Genomic DNA, 14,050 nt, shown 5'->3' on the forward strand with positions numbered 1-14,050 from the left:
CTCCGGGTGCAGAAGGGCGGACCGGGAGCGAGGTCGGGGGCGTCCCGCCGGCCCGACCGGAGAAGCCCACGTCACGTGGCCGGCCTCCGCGCCCGTCGGCCCCCGGGCCCCTCCCGGACGCTCCGCCAGCCAGGCGGGCGGGGGCAGGCACATGGGCGCCCGCGCGCGGCCCCGGCCCGAATCCCGGCCCCTCACCTTCGTCACGGTCTTGGTGGCGGCCCCAGAGCCCGCGGCCCCCGCGGTCCCGCCGTCGCCCGGCCGGGCCCCCACGCCCGCCCCACTGCCCGCCGCGCCCGCGGCTCCGCTGCTCCCGCCAGCGGCGCCCGTGGCGCCCGCGGCACTCGCTGCCCGGTTGCTTCGCTCCTTCTTCTTCTTCTTGTCCCTCTTGGCGAAGAAGTTGTCCAGGCTCCGCTCCTCCGTCTCGGCCATGGCCTTGGCCTCCTCGACCCGGATGGGTGGGGCCGGCGGCGGGCGCGGCCCGCGGGGCTCCGACCTCGGGGTCGACGCCGGCTCGGCGCTCAGGCTCCTGGGCGCGGCGACGCCTCAGCCCCGCGGGGTTGCCGAGGCGTGTGCGGCCGGGCAGGCGGCTCCCCCCCGCGAGCGGGCGGGCGGTGGTACGGTCCGCCGGATGGATCGCGCGCGGCTACTGGCGCCCGAGCCCGCCGAGGCTGCCGCCGCGACCCCGGCGCAGGATGCCGCCCGCTCCGCAGTCGGAGGGGAAAAGGAACGCGCGGCCCGGAGCTCCGGCGTGAGTGCTAGACTAGCGGCGGCGCGTGCGGGAGGGCGCGCGCGCGCAGGCCCGGAGAGGAGGGGAGAGGGGGTGGGGAGGGGAGGGAGGGGGAGGAGGGAAGGCGGGCCTCCAGGAGAGAGGCAGCGTCCGCCCTGCGTACTACGATCCGCCCACCGCTGTGGGGGCGCGGCGGGGAGGGCGGCGGGGGAGACGGAGGCGGGGCTGGAAAAGGAGCCAATCAGGTGCCAAGGCGAAGCGCTTAGGCGACAATCCCAGCCACTGACGGGGCGGGGAGACGGTCTATGCTAAGTAAGTGACGTGTCTGATGACTCCGGTCTCCCGATTGGCGGAGGGTGTAGTCTTGAGGGCGGGCATTCGGAGGGCGGGCTGGGACTGGGCGAGAGCGGTCCGGCGGAAGGGGCGGGTGGGCCTACTCTGAGCGCATGCGTGGCGTACACACGTGCCCGCTCGCCCCGAGCGAACTGTGGCCTTGCGGTTTGAACTTCAGCGAAACGGAAAGACACTGTGTTCAAGATGGGACCGCCCCCTCTGCTCGCCTCTGTACTTCCACCCTCTCTGGTCCGGCAGTTATTAATTTTCATCTCACGGGATGATGATTATGACAGTGGGCTTGTAGTTAGGTCTCGTTTAAAGATCTTTAATAAACCAATGGGTAGGTAGAAGGGGATTGATTTTGTCTGAACTCCACCCTCGAAGAGAGATGTCTATCAAGTTCAAGCTAAATAAATCTGATTCTCGAGCTCCTGATCTGGGAATTATTAGCACTTGTAAGATAAGTTGGGCAAGTGTAGGTGCATAGCAGAGTGCTTAATTAGATGCGAGATAAATTAATTTTTTAAATACATTTAAACAGTGCCCCCTGCCCTGACTTGAGTCGGGATGACGACTGCAATGCATCCTTAGCTTTTATCCCTAATAAATGGTCACAGGAATGGGGACAAAATGCCCATGCAGAACCTGGCGTTACCATTTAAGTATTCTCTGAGCTTTGGGAATGAAATGAATCCTTGTATATGCAAAAGGTGGTCTAATGTAAGGTATTAAACGTTCACTTCCTCCTCAGGATAGAGGAGAGAACTGTCACCACCAGAGGAAATGACTCAGACACATTCAATAGCCTCATGGGATAGAGCACACACAGTGAATGGAGGTACTTCTTTGTCTTTTCCTTTACAGGCTCCCCACTAAAGGATGTCACCCCCCTCCCACCCCTGTACCCTACCACTATATTAAAGAACTAAATCCAGAATATATTAAAGAAGCAAATCAAAGACCTAGCCTTGACCAATGACACGTTTACATACTATTCCCCAAACCTAAACTGTCCTCAACGACAACTCGGGGATGGGCCCCCTAGGGGACTTCCTTCTGTGACACTCATCTTCTGTGATGCAGGCCAAGTTCAGTACTGCCCCCTTCTCCACCTCCCTGAACATCTCCGACCAAATTTACTTTTCTTTCTGTCCCTTCCTTTTTCCTTTCCTTCCACCTCCCTCCCTCCCTCCCTCCTTCCCTCCTTCCCTTCGTCTGTTCTTTGTCTATGAAGCACCTACTTAGCTATAGTTAAGGCAGTGTAGCTTATTCTAGGTTGAGTAATTTATTATTCCTGCCTTCAACTCACTTATCATCATAGAAGTGAAGATCTAGATAGGAATCACTGAAATTCACTCCTCCCCTTTCTTAGGTCCTGATCAATAGATCAGTGTTTTGAAGGAATTGTTGACTTGGGAAAATGCAGAGACCTTAGGAACAGTAGTCGAGGGTAGATACAGCAAAGTTCCCCCTTACGTTTCTCAGTGTGACTGATGGCAGGCTCCCAGAGCTTCATCAGGTGTAAGAACTTCAGGTCAGGCCAGTAGAGAGACCCGTGTCTTTGTGACTGTGTCATTGTCTATAATTAGTTTCTCTCCATGAAGCTGGACCTTCCTCTTTGAATCCCCTGCCCTGAAATGTCACCCGGGCAATGTTTTTATACAGTTGTTCTTAGATATCCCCAGCCACCCACCTCCAGAACAGTTACTCAAAGTGCTGAATCTTGCTATCACCAGCCCCCTCCTCCTTATCCTGCCATCGAAACACCTTCCAGCTCTCTTTTGATGAAGGTATCTTTCCCTCTGCTTCTAATGTTAGGACTTTCCCCATCTTTAAAGCAAAACAGACCTTTACTTGTCCTTGCTAGATGGAAAGTTGAATGATGGCGAGGATTCAGACCATTCCCAGGTATTTCAGCACATCTAAGGATCCTAATGCTGTCTGAACATGGAAATTTCTGGGTCTTCTGAAGTGGTACAATCCAAAGGACATCATTTATCACCCTCGACGAGGCCCCCTGAGCTCAATATTCTGTGAGCTCAAAAGCTGGCAAAGGGCAGCTGGGCCCAGCCCCATTGTCCCTGGGTTCTTTTTTGCTGATCTGTTTGTTCCAAGTTCCATTCTGCTACCTAGGCTGGAAATTCCACACATGCTCAGCTCAAAGGAATGCAGCTCTTGCTGGCCAAAGCGCTAGCCAGGAAATGAGGAGCAACTTTGCATTTGTGGCTTCTTTTCACTTGTGGCTTCCTCTCTCTCAGCTGTGAGGCCAACCGTGCTACTGCCTGAGCTGTTCACCAACCTTATCCAACTGGAGAGCAACCACTTTCAGGTCACCTCGCCAGGGAGCCTCTGCTGACTTCTACAAGCAGCCTGCTTCCTGACCTTTAAAGGCCCAGAGACCTTTCATTTGACATGGTATTTAATTCCTTCCTAGTATTTCCATTATTTGTTTAACCCCTTCATTTATTTATGTATGTATTCATTCACTCATCACTAATATAAAGCACCTACTGTATGCCAGGCCCTATGATAGGAGTTAAGGGTTAGTAAATCAAACATAAGCCCTACCATTACAGAATTTACTGTATGGTAAGATGGTAGCTAGGAGCAGTCACATAAGTATACATACAATTATAGCCCATTGAAAATCCTTGCAAGTAGGAATGGTGTTGGGCATACAGCCTATATTACACAAATGTTTGAATGCTGTTTGTAAAATGTGAAATGTCTCCATTAGTTCTTAATTTTCCATATTAACAGGTGAATGTACAAACCATGGACTATCTAAAAATATTCCTCAGCCCGGATGGTGTGGTTCAGTGGTTGAACACGGAGCTATGAACTGGGAGGTCATGGTTCTATTCCTGGTCAGGATATATGCCCAGGTTGAGGGCTCAATCCCCAGAAGGGGGCGTGCAGGAGGCAGCCAATCAATGATTGATGTTTCTATCTCTCTCCTCTTCCTTCCTCTCTGAAATCAATAAAATATATATATATATATATAAAAAATAAATAAAAGTGGCCCTAGCCAGTTTGGTTCAGTGGATAGAGCGTTGTGTTGGCCTGGGGACCAAAGGGTCCCAGGTTCGATTCCCACCAAGGGTTCATACCTCGGTTGTAGGCTCCTCCCTGGCCCAGGCCCTGGTCAGGGCTCATGCAGGAGGCAGCCAGTCAATGTGTTTCTCTCACATCAATATTTTTCTCTGTCTTTCCCTCTCTCTTCCACTATCTCTAAAAATCAATGGAAAAATACCCTCGGGTGAAGATTAAAAAATAATAAATAAACAAATAAATAAAAGTGTTCCTCAAAATTGTTCCTTGTTGGCTTCAGAACACGTACTCTGTCACAGTTAACAAACAATTCGACCTGAAGTCCCCCCCTTGCCCATCCCTGGCATTAGGCCCTCGTTGGAGGATAAAGGGACAGCAAGAGGAATAAGGCCCCTGACACAAGTAGTTACCCCGGAGAGCTTGTTTCCAGAAAAATCTGCCAGGCATGAGCGCTCCCCTGGCAACGCCTACCACCAAGGCTTGCAAAAGAGCACTGGACTTAATTAAGCCCACCCCCCCCCCCCAATGGATCTGGTCTGCTGTTCGTTGGACCGCGTGAAGTTGCTGCTATTTGATTGATTGTAACCTACCAAAATTACAGTTTCATCTGGTTCAACCGAATATATTTGAGGATAAACAAACAAACAAACAAAATCCATAATTAAATGAAGAGCTTGGGAATAACGAGCCAACCCATCAAGGTGACTTCCCCGACTTCATCTTAGGGGGCCCGGGCGGGAATGTGATGACAATAAAATGATCAACCTAATCAATTGCATCTTATGGAGAACACATGAAATAAGAACGAGGGATAAGAATGGAGTAGGGAAAGAGGAAGGAAAGAAAAGTTGGATAAAAGCCAAAAGGCCAGAAGTTGGCACTTTATTACCCACCACTACCCAGGAGAGAGAAACATGAAATTGGAGCTCACACAGATGTGCCCTATGAGGCGGAGATGACTCACTAAGCTCCACCCTGACTTGGATGAAATCTTCCCGTAACACATGAGAAACACCCACCAACCGGCCTGCTAATGACTCATTTGGCTTCCTGGGATTGCTGGTATTGGAAAAAGGGTGGCCAGTTGCCACAGGAGCATTCGAGTTACTGAAGGGCTAACACCAAGTGTTAATAAATTAATGGGTATATACTTCAAACTCTTATGAGTTGGAATGCTGGGGGTCAGGCTCATCCAGACTCATGAACCTCAAGATACTGACTTGGCTGTGAAACAGGTTCAGATCTGTGGTACATTCATTGAGGTACCACTACCCTGGATGGCCTCTTTGGGAGTCAGATGACTCTTGCACAAAGCAGAACCTTCTGACTCAATCATTTTTATCACAGCTTGCAGGGGATGTGATTATGTTGGCAAGGCACGATTATCTTGTCCCTGACCCTAACTTCATTCTTAATCCTTCTTTATAGCCCAACAGCTCCATGTGAAATTGTCTGGCATTTTCTGCTCTGACTCACAGCCACCCCAGTACTAGATATTCAGGTCAGGTCAGTAGGTCAATGGTATTGCCATCCTAATTGGGCTAAAAAAAGGCAGGGAAAGGCTGAGGGTATGTATAGCGAGGGCAGAGAGATCGTCCCATCTGAAGGCAAGTCCTTATTTCACCCTGCTCTTTGCTTCATTCATGGTCAAGAACATGCTTCCTGGAGCCAGCCCTTGGTTCAAACCACAGCTCTGCCTTTTCCTAGCAAGTCACTTAACTTCTTTGAGCCTCATTTATTTATTTATTTTTTCATTTTTAAAGTGGGGATTATAAACACATCTATCTCATGGAGTTGTAAGGACTAAATGAGGGATGAATTGAAGACCACTCAGTTCAGCATCTGGCAAATAGTCAACCCAATTGATGTTAGGTATTATTGATATTAATATTATTACAAGGCATGTATCACAAATTGTAGTCATGTGGGGAAGGGGGGTAGGGGAGGGGAGAGACTACTACTTCTATCTGTCCTCTCCTACCCTGTGTTGTCATTGATTTCTGGGTCTTTAGTGCCTGCTGGCTGAGTTCCTGCCCCATGGCAGACAATCACTAAACAATTGTTGGTTTCTTTCTCTCCCTCTCCCTCTCCCTCTCTCTCCCTCTCCCTCTCCTTTCCTCTCTGAAACCAATAAAAATATATTTTAAAAAAAGAAAAGAAAAACTAAGTTAAAGTTTCATGCTTTGTACTGGCAACTACTACATATGAAATTGCTTGGTATTTTGATATCTTCTCTTAAATCTCTAGGTCAGCGGTTCTCAACCTGTGGGTCTCGACCCCTTTGGGGGTCGAACGACCCTTTCACAGGGGTCGCCTGAGACCATCGGAAAACACATATATAATTACATATTGTTTTTGCGATTAATCACTATGCTTTAATTATGTTCAATTTGTAACAATGAAAATGCATCCTGCATATCAGATATTTACATTACGATTCATAACAGTAGCAACATTACAGTTATGAAGTAGCAACGAAAATAATTTTATGGTTGGGGGTCACCACAATATGAGGAACTGTATTAAAGGGTCGCAGCATTAGGAAGGTTGAGAACCACTGTGTTAGAGGGAGGGATCAGGAGTATCCTCAATCAATCATTGATTAACCTGTCAAGTGATTACACAGGAAGAAAGCATTTTGATGACTCTGGTGCAACCTCCTGCTTGGGAGTTAATCCCAGATGGTGTAATTCTGGGGTTTACCCACCTCCAGCCCCTCCCTGGCCCCAGGCAGACCTCTCCCTCAAAGGGGAGCCCAGCCTGAGGAATGCCCAAGGATAGAAACGGGGAAAGCTTTGTGAGGCTGCCTGGGGCTTCCTCCCTTGTTGCAGAGGAACCTCCTATGGGCATCTGTGGGTCTCGGCCCTGGAGAAATAAAAAGTACGTCATGGACTTGTAAACAACCGCAAACGTAGGTAAATCAATAAGGTACAATTATAAATTGTGTATTGAATCTGCTACTAAATGAAGCTCAATGAAGAATAACTCAATGTGCAAGTTCTCAGTAAAATGGCAAAGTTAAAGGTTCTTAGGGACTCTGTGCCTCTCCCTTTCCTCTACCCTCACATCCATGGCAAAGAAACTCAGATCTCACTCCCCGCCCCGCCCCCATGCCCACCCCTCCAAACTGCAGCAGATCCACAATTGCTCAAAGACTTCTTATCACCATTTCCCAACTCAGTTCCCAGGCCCCCGGAGCTCCTCACATTTCCCAGGAAGTCTCATTTTCTTTGTGTGGGAAATGTGAAACCTTGCCCTGGCCGGTTTGTCTCAGTGGCTAGAGCAGTGATGGTGAACCTATGACACGCGTGCCAGAGGTGACATGCGAACTCATTTTTTTGGTTGATTTTTCTTTGTTAAATGGCATTGACATATATAAAATAAATATAAAAAATATAAGTCTTTGTTTTACTATGGTTGCAAATATCAAAAATTTTCTATATGTAACACGGCACCAGAGTTAAGTTAGGGTTTTTCAAAATGCTGACACGCCAAGCTCAAAAGGTTCACCATCACTGGGCTAGAGTGTCAGCCTGTGGACTGAAGGGTCCCAGGTTCAATTCCGGTCAGCGGCACATGCCCAGGAGGGGGCGTGCAGGAGGCAACTGAAAGGGCGAAGACTACTCCCTCCACCTTGCCCCAGGGTAAGGGCTATGCCCTCCATCTTACCTTGGCCATGTGCTCAGCAAGCTTCTTCCCGGAAGATAGTCAAGGGAAGTACACGCCATCACTATGACCACATCCTGTGTAATGAGACACCGACTGGCGCCTGGCCAATCGGCAGGGCCCACAGTCCTTTCTCCTCCCCTTGCCCCAGCCCCCTATAAAGCCTCTCTCCACACAGAGTTCTCTCTCTCGGCCACTGGAGCTTACCGTTGCATCGGTGAGTGTGGCAGGGGAGCCAAACCCTGGTTTGAAATAGATGACTCTTTGCTTTTGCATCGGACTCGCGGGCTCCCTGTGGGTTCTTGGGAATCATGAAATCTGGGCACAACAGCAACCAATCAATGATTCTCATCATGGATGTTTCTGTCTCTCTTTCCCTCTCCCTTCTTCCATGAAATATATATATCCATCCATCCATCCTACTGCCTTCCATCCATCCATCCTACTGCCTTCCAAACCAGGGTGTTCTTTCTAGATCAAAACATCAGCCCAGGTCATCACTCCTGTTTAAAACCATTCAATGGCTGGCTACCTTACTCTCAGGATAAAAGCTAAAATTCTTAACAGGATTTATAAACCTTTCACTTGGCACTTTTGAAATAAGAGGATTTATAATCTCTTCAAAACCAACCAGAGTCCTGACATCATCGTAATTTTCCCAGCTGTCAAAGCTATTTCAGATGGATAAAGGCTGCATTAAGTTGTTAAAAGGGGAACTCATCTGGCCAGAATGGGTGTGAGTTGCAAGGGATTGTTTTCTCCCCTTTCTTTGCTCCACCTGCTGCATGACCTTCTCCTTAGGTGACTGTGTAACCAGGTTCATTAAGACAGTCAGGGTGGAGAGGGCAGGTGTGTGGGCAGGGAGCTCAAGGAGCAGTTCTGTAGAGGAGGTCGCTTGTAATGCCAAAGAAACCCCCCAAATGGACACCCCTCCCTCACTTCTACTCTTATCAGCCCAATGCAAAGGTCAGAATTCTTTTTAAAATATATATATATTTTTTATGGATTTCAGAGAGGAAGGGAGAGGGGAAAGAGAGATAGAAATATCAACGATGAGAGAGGATCATTGATCGGCTGCCTCCTGCTCGCCCCCTACTGGGGATCCAGCCTGCAACCCTGGCATGTGCCCTTGACTGGAATCAAACCTGGGACCTTTCACTCTGCAGGCAGATGCTCCATCCACCGAGCCAAACCAACCAGGGCCAGAATTCCTTTTAATGGCAAAAAGATTTGGAAAGAAAGTGAATACTCAACAATAGGAAATGGTGTATACGCTACAGTTGGAATAATATGGTGCCATTTAAAAGGAAGTCTTTGAAGGCTTTGCAGCAACATGGAAAACCACATATGATGCCACATTTAGTGGAATGTAGATCATTGTCTGAGCCAAGAGAGGTGGTGTGGGTATGTGAGATGGTGACAAAAAAATGGGTATCCCAACTGGATAGAACTGGGTGCTCAGTTCCCATTTCCCCCAATCATGACCTATGCAATCATTTGCAAGTTACTTAACTTCTTTTTAAAAATGTAAATAATAATATAAACTGGATTATCTTTTTAAAAATATATTTTTTTGATTTTTACAGAGAGGAAGGGAGAGGGATAAAGAGTTAGAAACATCAATGAGAGAGAAACATCGATCAGCTGCCTCCTGCACACCCCCTACTGGAGATGTGCCCACAGCCAAGGTTCATGCCCTTGACCAGAATCGAACCTGGGACCCTTCAGTCCGCAGGCCTACGCTCTATCCACTGAGCCAAACCAGTTAGGGCTAAAGTGGATTATCTTGAGCAGGGGTCCTCAAACTTTTTAAACAGGGGGCCAGTTCACTGTCCCTCAGACCGTTGGAGGGCCGGACTATAGTTTTAAAAAAAACTATGAACAAATTCCTATGCACACTGCACATATCTTATTTTGAGTAAAAAAAACAAAACGGGAACAAATACAATATTTGTATTTGCATGTGGCCCGCGGGCCGTAGTTTGAGGACCCCTGATCTTGAGTATTAGATAAGATAATGCATGCGAAAGTACCAGGCAGAAATTAAATTAGGAGCTCAATAACATTAGGTCACTTCTACTTCTCTAAATTGTGTGCTTAGAGGGAAGGCGGGGGAGGGTGGGTGGGTGGGAAGAGATCAACCAAAGAACTTGTATGTACATATGCGTAACCCATGGACACAGACAACAGGGTGGTGAAGGCCTAGAGCCGGGAGCAGGGGCAGGCTAGAAGGAGTCAATGGGGGAAAATATAGGACATATGTAATACCTTCAACAATAAAGACTGACTTTAAAAAATTGTGTATAAGTATTATATATATATATTTAATTTTGTAACAAAGACTTGAAGAAAATGATTAACAAGATTAAAGACTTTTTTACTTTCCAAACTGTTTTAATTATCTATTGCTATGTAACAAACTGGCCTAAAACTTAGTGGCTTAAAACAACAACCCTGTTACTATTTCTCACAATTGTCAAAAAGTCGGGAATTTGTACAAGCCTCAGCCAGGCAATTATTCTGCTCCACGTGGCATTAACTGAGGCCACTCAGTGGCATTTATCTGGTGACTGGGTTGGTTGGAGGGTCACCATGGCCTTCCCATTCATTGGAAGGCTGGGCTCATTGGGAATAATTTACCAGGAAGAAAGTGAATCATAAGAAGAGAAATTATATTATGCAAATATGTGACGCTGTGAAAATCCAGAACAAGTAGTTCAAAAGAACAAGGTCCTTTGGCCCATCAAACGAAAGGAAACTTCTGTCTGTCTGGGAGATTCTGAGGCCTTCAGATGGACAGTACAGGGTGTGGGAGCTCTGAGCTATCCTGTCCCCGCCTACTGGTAAGTAAAAGAAGTATGTGTCTATCATTTTTTTTACCCAATCCCAGAGGTTTCCCCCCTTTGCTTTCTCCCACCTCCCTAATCTATCATGTAACCTACTTACACCTTCTTCTTTGAGTGCAATGTATAAAACAAGATGAAAAACTGCATTTCTCTGGATCATTATCCCAATCTGTTGAGATTCTGCTTCCCGGCAATTGTCAACAGTTTGGCTCAAATAAACCCACAAAAATTCGTAAATAAATAAATAAGGGGTGTGGAAGAATTCCCAGATCAAGTTGGGATGAAAGGCATCTTAGAGGAAATAAAAAAGCACTAGCAAAGGCATGAATGTGAGAGAATAAGGAACCTGTTTGGAAATGAAGGTGTAAATAAATTGAAATGGGTGGTAAGTCTGAATAAGCCATACTGTGAAGATTTTTGAATGCCAAGGTGAGGCCAGATGTATTTTATTTGTTAGGCCAAAGGCCTTAGTTAAAAACTCAAATGACCTATGGGGCCAGGCAGAGAAGATGAAAGAGTCAAGTAGTTTGGGTATAAAAATAATCAACCTGGAGGCAGCCACTACTCAACGTCAACACAGTTACCACTCAGGGATCAGAGGCACTTGGCCAGAACCTTTGGTTTTGCAAAAGAAGCAAAAAAATAAAAATAAAAAATCCAGATTCTGTGTGACACTTCTTCCTTTTAAAATGTTAACAACTACTTAAAAGCTGTGTGCAGGCTGCCCTGGCTGGGTAGCTCAGTTGGTTGGAGTGTTGCTCTGATATGCCAAGGTTGTAGGTGTGATCCCCAGTCCGGGTACATACAAAAATTAACCAATGAATGCATAAATAAGTGGATGTTTTCTCTCTCCCCCTTCCTCTCTCTCAAATTAAGAAAAGTAAAAATAATTTTCAAAAAGCTGTGTGCAGGCTAAATAAAACTTGTCTATGAGCCAGGTGAGGCCTGTGTGCAGCCATTTCATTGCGTCTGCTCTCCTTAGATATCTGCAAGCTGAATTGTGTGCGGAAAAGCGGCCGTGGCAGAGGCGATGGAGGGAGGACCAGGGAAAGGCCCGAGGACTCCGCTGCTTGGGCTCTCTTTCTGTCCTGACAAACCCGGGAGAAGCCATCACTGAGGTGCTGACATTTTGTGGTGGTGGTTGTTGTCTTTCAGACCCTTCTCTGCCCAGCACTGGTTTGCAAAGGAGCTTTGGATTAGTAGCCGGCTCTCCCTCCGCAGGCTTTCTAACTAAAAAATCTTATACAACCCGTCATCCCCTTTCCATGGTTAGTTGCTTTGCCCCAGGGTGAGGCCTCATAGGCAGTGTGTTGTGTGGGGTGTGTGTGTGTGTGTGTGTGTGTGTGTGTGTGTGTGTGTGTGAGAGAGAGAGAGAGAGAGAGAGAGAGAGAGAGAGAGAGAGAATGAGAGAGGGAGAGGAAGAGGAGAGATATCTTCCTTCTCAAGGACCTTCTCAAGAATTAACAGCAGATCTGCTGGACTGAGCTATCTGAACCTGCCAGGAGCTGACTCTTATGGAAACAGACTCCTGCCATAGTCTCGGAGTGGTCACTGCCAAAAACTCATAATCTCAGCTGACTACCAGAGGTTATTTGCAACTATTATGTCTGTGCCCTGGATGACAGGCAACATAGTGGGGGAAAATATTAGAATCAGCAGAGCTGGACTAGAATGTTTTATCTGCTGGGTAACCTTGGTCAAGTCACCTTACTTCTCTGTGTCTCAGTTCCTTCATCCAGAAAATACAGCCAGAAGTATTCACCTCCCAGGGGGTTCTGTGAGGATGCAGGGAGATCCTGGATACAGGAGTGGCTGACACCCAGTCATGCTGGATTTAAGAGGAAAGAGTGAAGGAATCAAAACTAAGGAGATAGGGATGTAAGTGGTATGGGGTTTTGTTATGTTTTTGTTTTTTAAGTGACTTTTAAAAGACATTTAAAAATATGTTTTTATTGATTTTGAGAGAGAGAGAGGAAGGGAGAAGGAGAGAGAGAGAGACAGACATTGATGAGAGAGAAACATCCATTGGCTGCCTCCTGCACGGCCCCTAATGGGGATCAAGCCTGCAACCTGAGCATGTGCCCTGACTAGGAATCAAACCAGTGACCTCTTGGTGCATAGGATGACGCTGAACCAACTGAACCACAGCTGGCTGGACTGGATTTAAGTTTTGACTCCACCACTTACAACAGCTACCACGAGTTCAGTAATTACGATGCACCAGGCTCTGTGCATTATCTTTTAAAATTCTTTCAACAACTCAGCATGGATGGAGGTACTATTATCCCCACTTTACAAATGGGGACACAGAGGCACAGAGAGGTTAATTAACTTGCCCCAAGGCCTCCCAGCTAAGTGGTGAAGCCAGGCTATCTGACTCCAGAGCCTCTATTTTCTAGCTACGAGAGTAAGGATAAGACCTGTAATATTGGGAAATCTTATTGTGAGGGTTAGGAAAAATGTATATAAAATCACTATCATGTCAAATGCCTGGGATTTCATGGCGATTAACTGTTTTTTACTAAATGCTCAGTGTTATGGGTTGAATTGTGTCTTCCTCTAAAAGATGTTGAAATCCCAACTCCTAGTGCCTGTGACTGTGACTTATTTGGAAATGGGATCTTTGCAGATGATCAACTTAAGATGAGGTCATTAACATGGAAAATGTAGACACAGCAATGCGCACACAGGGAAAATGCCATGCGAACGTGAAAGCAGAGATCGGGGTGATGCATGGACAAGCGGAGGACCGCCGACGACTGCCAGCAAAGCACCAGAAGCCAGGAGAGAGGCTTGGAACAGGCTCCGGCACAGCCCTCAGAAGGAACCAACCCTGCTGACACCTCAATTTTGTACTTTTAGCCTCCAGAACCAGAAGAGAATAAATTCCCGATATTTTAAGCCACCCAGTTTGTGGTAGCTTGTTACAACAGTGCCAAGAAACTAACAGCTCATTCCACGTTACGTGTATAATCATCTACTTTGCTACGGTTCCGTGCGTCCCTGGTGCACACCTAGCCTGCCCTGGAGCAGGCTGGGTGCTTGCATGTGCGCAGCCCTGCAGCCCTAAGGGCAGTCTACGCCAGCAGTAGGAGGTGGAGCCAAGGTTAGCTTTGCCTTTTGTGCCTCCCTGGATTGCGTCCCCACTGCTCTTCTGCGACCCTGGGCAGGAAAGAATGTCTTCCATACACTCCTTCAGAAGGAGGTGCTGCTGAGTAAATAAATTTCCCCTCCCATGTGAATTAATCACACTTGACAGGTGAAATCTCAAATACCTGGGTGCCTCCTTGGAAAGATTTTAGATCAAGACCCCCCAGGTCCCCACAGCCCATGTGCACGCCCTGCACGCTGTGCATCGCGCTCTGCACCCAGATGGCCAAGTTGCTGGAGCCCGGGGGGATGCTTTCCAGCGGAGAAGGCTGTC

At 47.5% G+C, this 14,050-nt stretch overlaps 1 protein-coding gene and 1 long non-coding RNA gene across 10 annotated transcripts in view; one reads left to right on the top strand and one right to left on the bottom strand.

Moving 5' to 3' along the window:
- The window catches only part of CDV3 (CDV3 homolog), a 108,022-nt gene that overhangs the window by 15,536 nt on the left and 78,436 nt on the right, over window positions 1-14,050 (bottom strand). For 3 of the 8 annotated variants that reach the window (XM_059663925.1, XM_059663926.1, XM_059663927.1), the window contains exon 1: window positions 196-715. The exons of 1 other annotated variant lie outside the window; for it this stretch is intronic. In XM_059663925.1, the coding sequence (XP_059519908.1) occupies window positions 196-429 (234 nt within the window). In that variant the 5' untranslated portion in view covers window positions 430-715. Of the gene's footprint in view, window positions 1-195; window positions 727-14,050 lie in introns of those variants that run through there. 4 more of the 8 variants (XM_059663922.1, XM_059663921.1, XM_059663924.1 and 1 more) reach the window with 4 other exon arrangements.
- LOC132215556 (uncharacterized) lies at window positions 627-14,032 on the top strand. Of its 2 annotated transcripts, XR_009448545.1 has the most exons (5): window positions 627-748; window positions 1,815-1,901; window positions 3,322-3,478; window positions 3,824-3,930; window positions 13,256-14,032. It is a non-coding gene; the product is annotated as an uncharacterized LOC132215556 (long non-coding RNA). The 2 variants fall into 2 exon arrangements; XR_009448544.1 differs by lacking the exon at window positions 13,256-14,032 and having other exon boundaries at window positions 3,824-4,104.

This window comes from Myotis daubentonii, chromosome 14 (assembly GCF_963259705.1).
Source record: "Myotis daubentonii chromosome 14, mMyoDau2.1, whole genome shotgun sequence".
In the NCBI taxonomy this organism is placed as follows: domain Eukaryota; kingdom Metazoa; phylum Chordata; class Mammalia; order Chiroptera; family Vespertilionidae; genus Myotis; species Myotis daubentonii.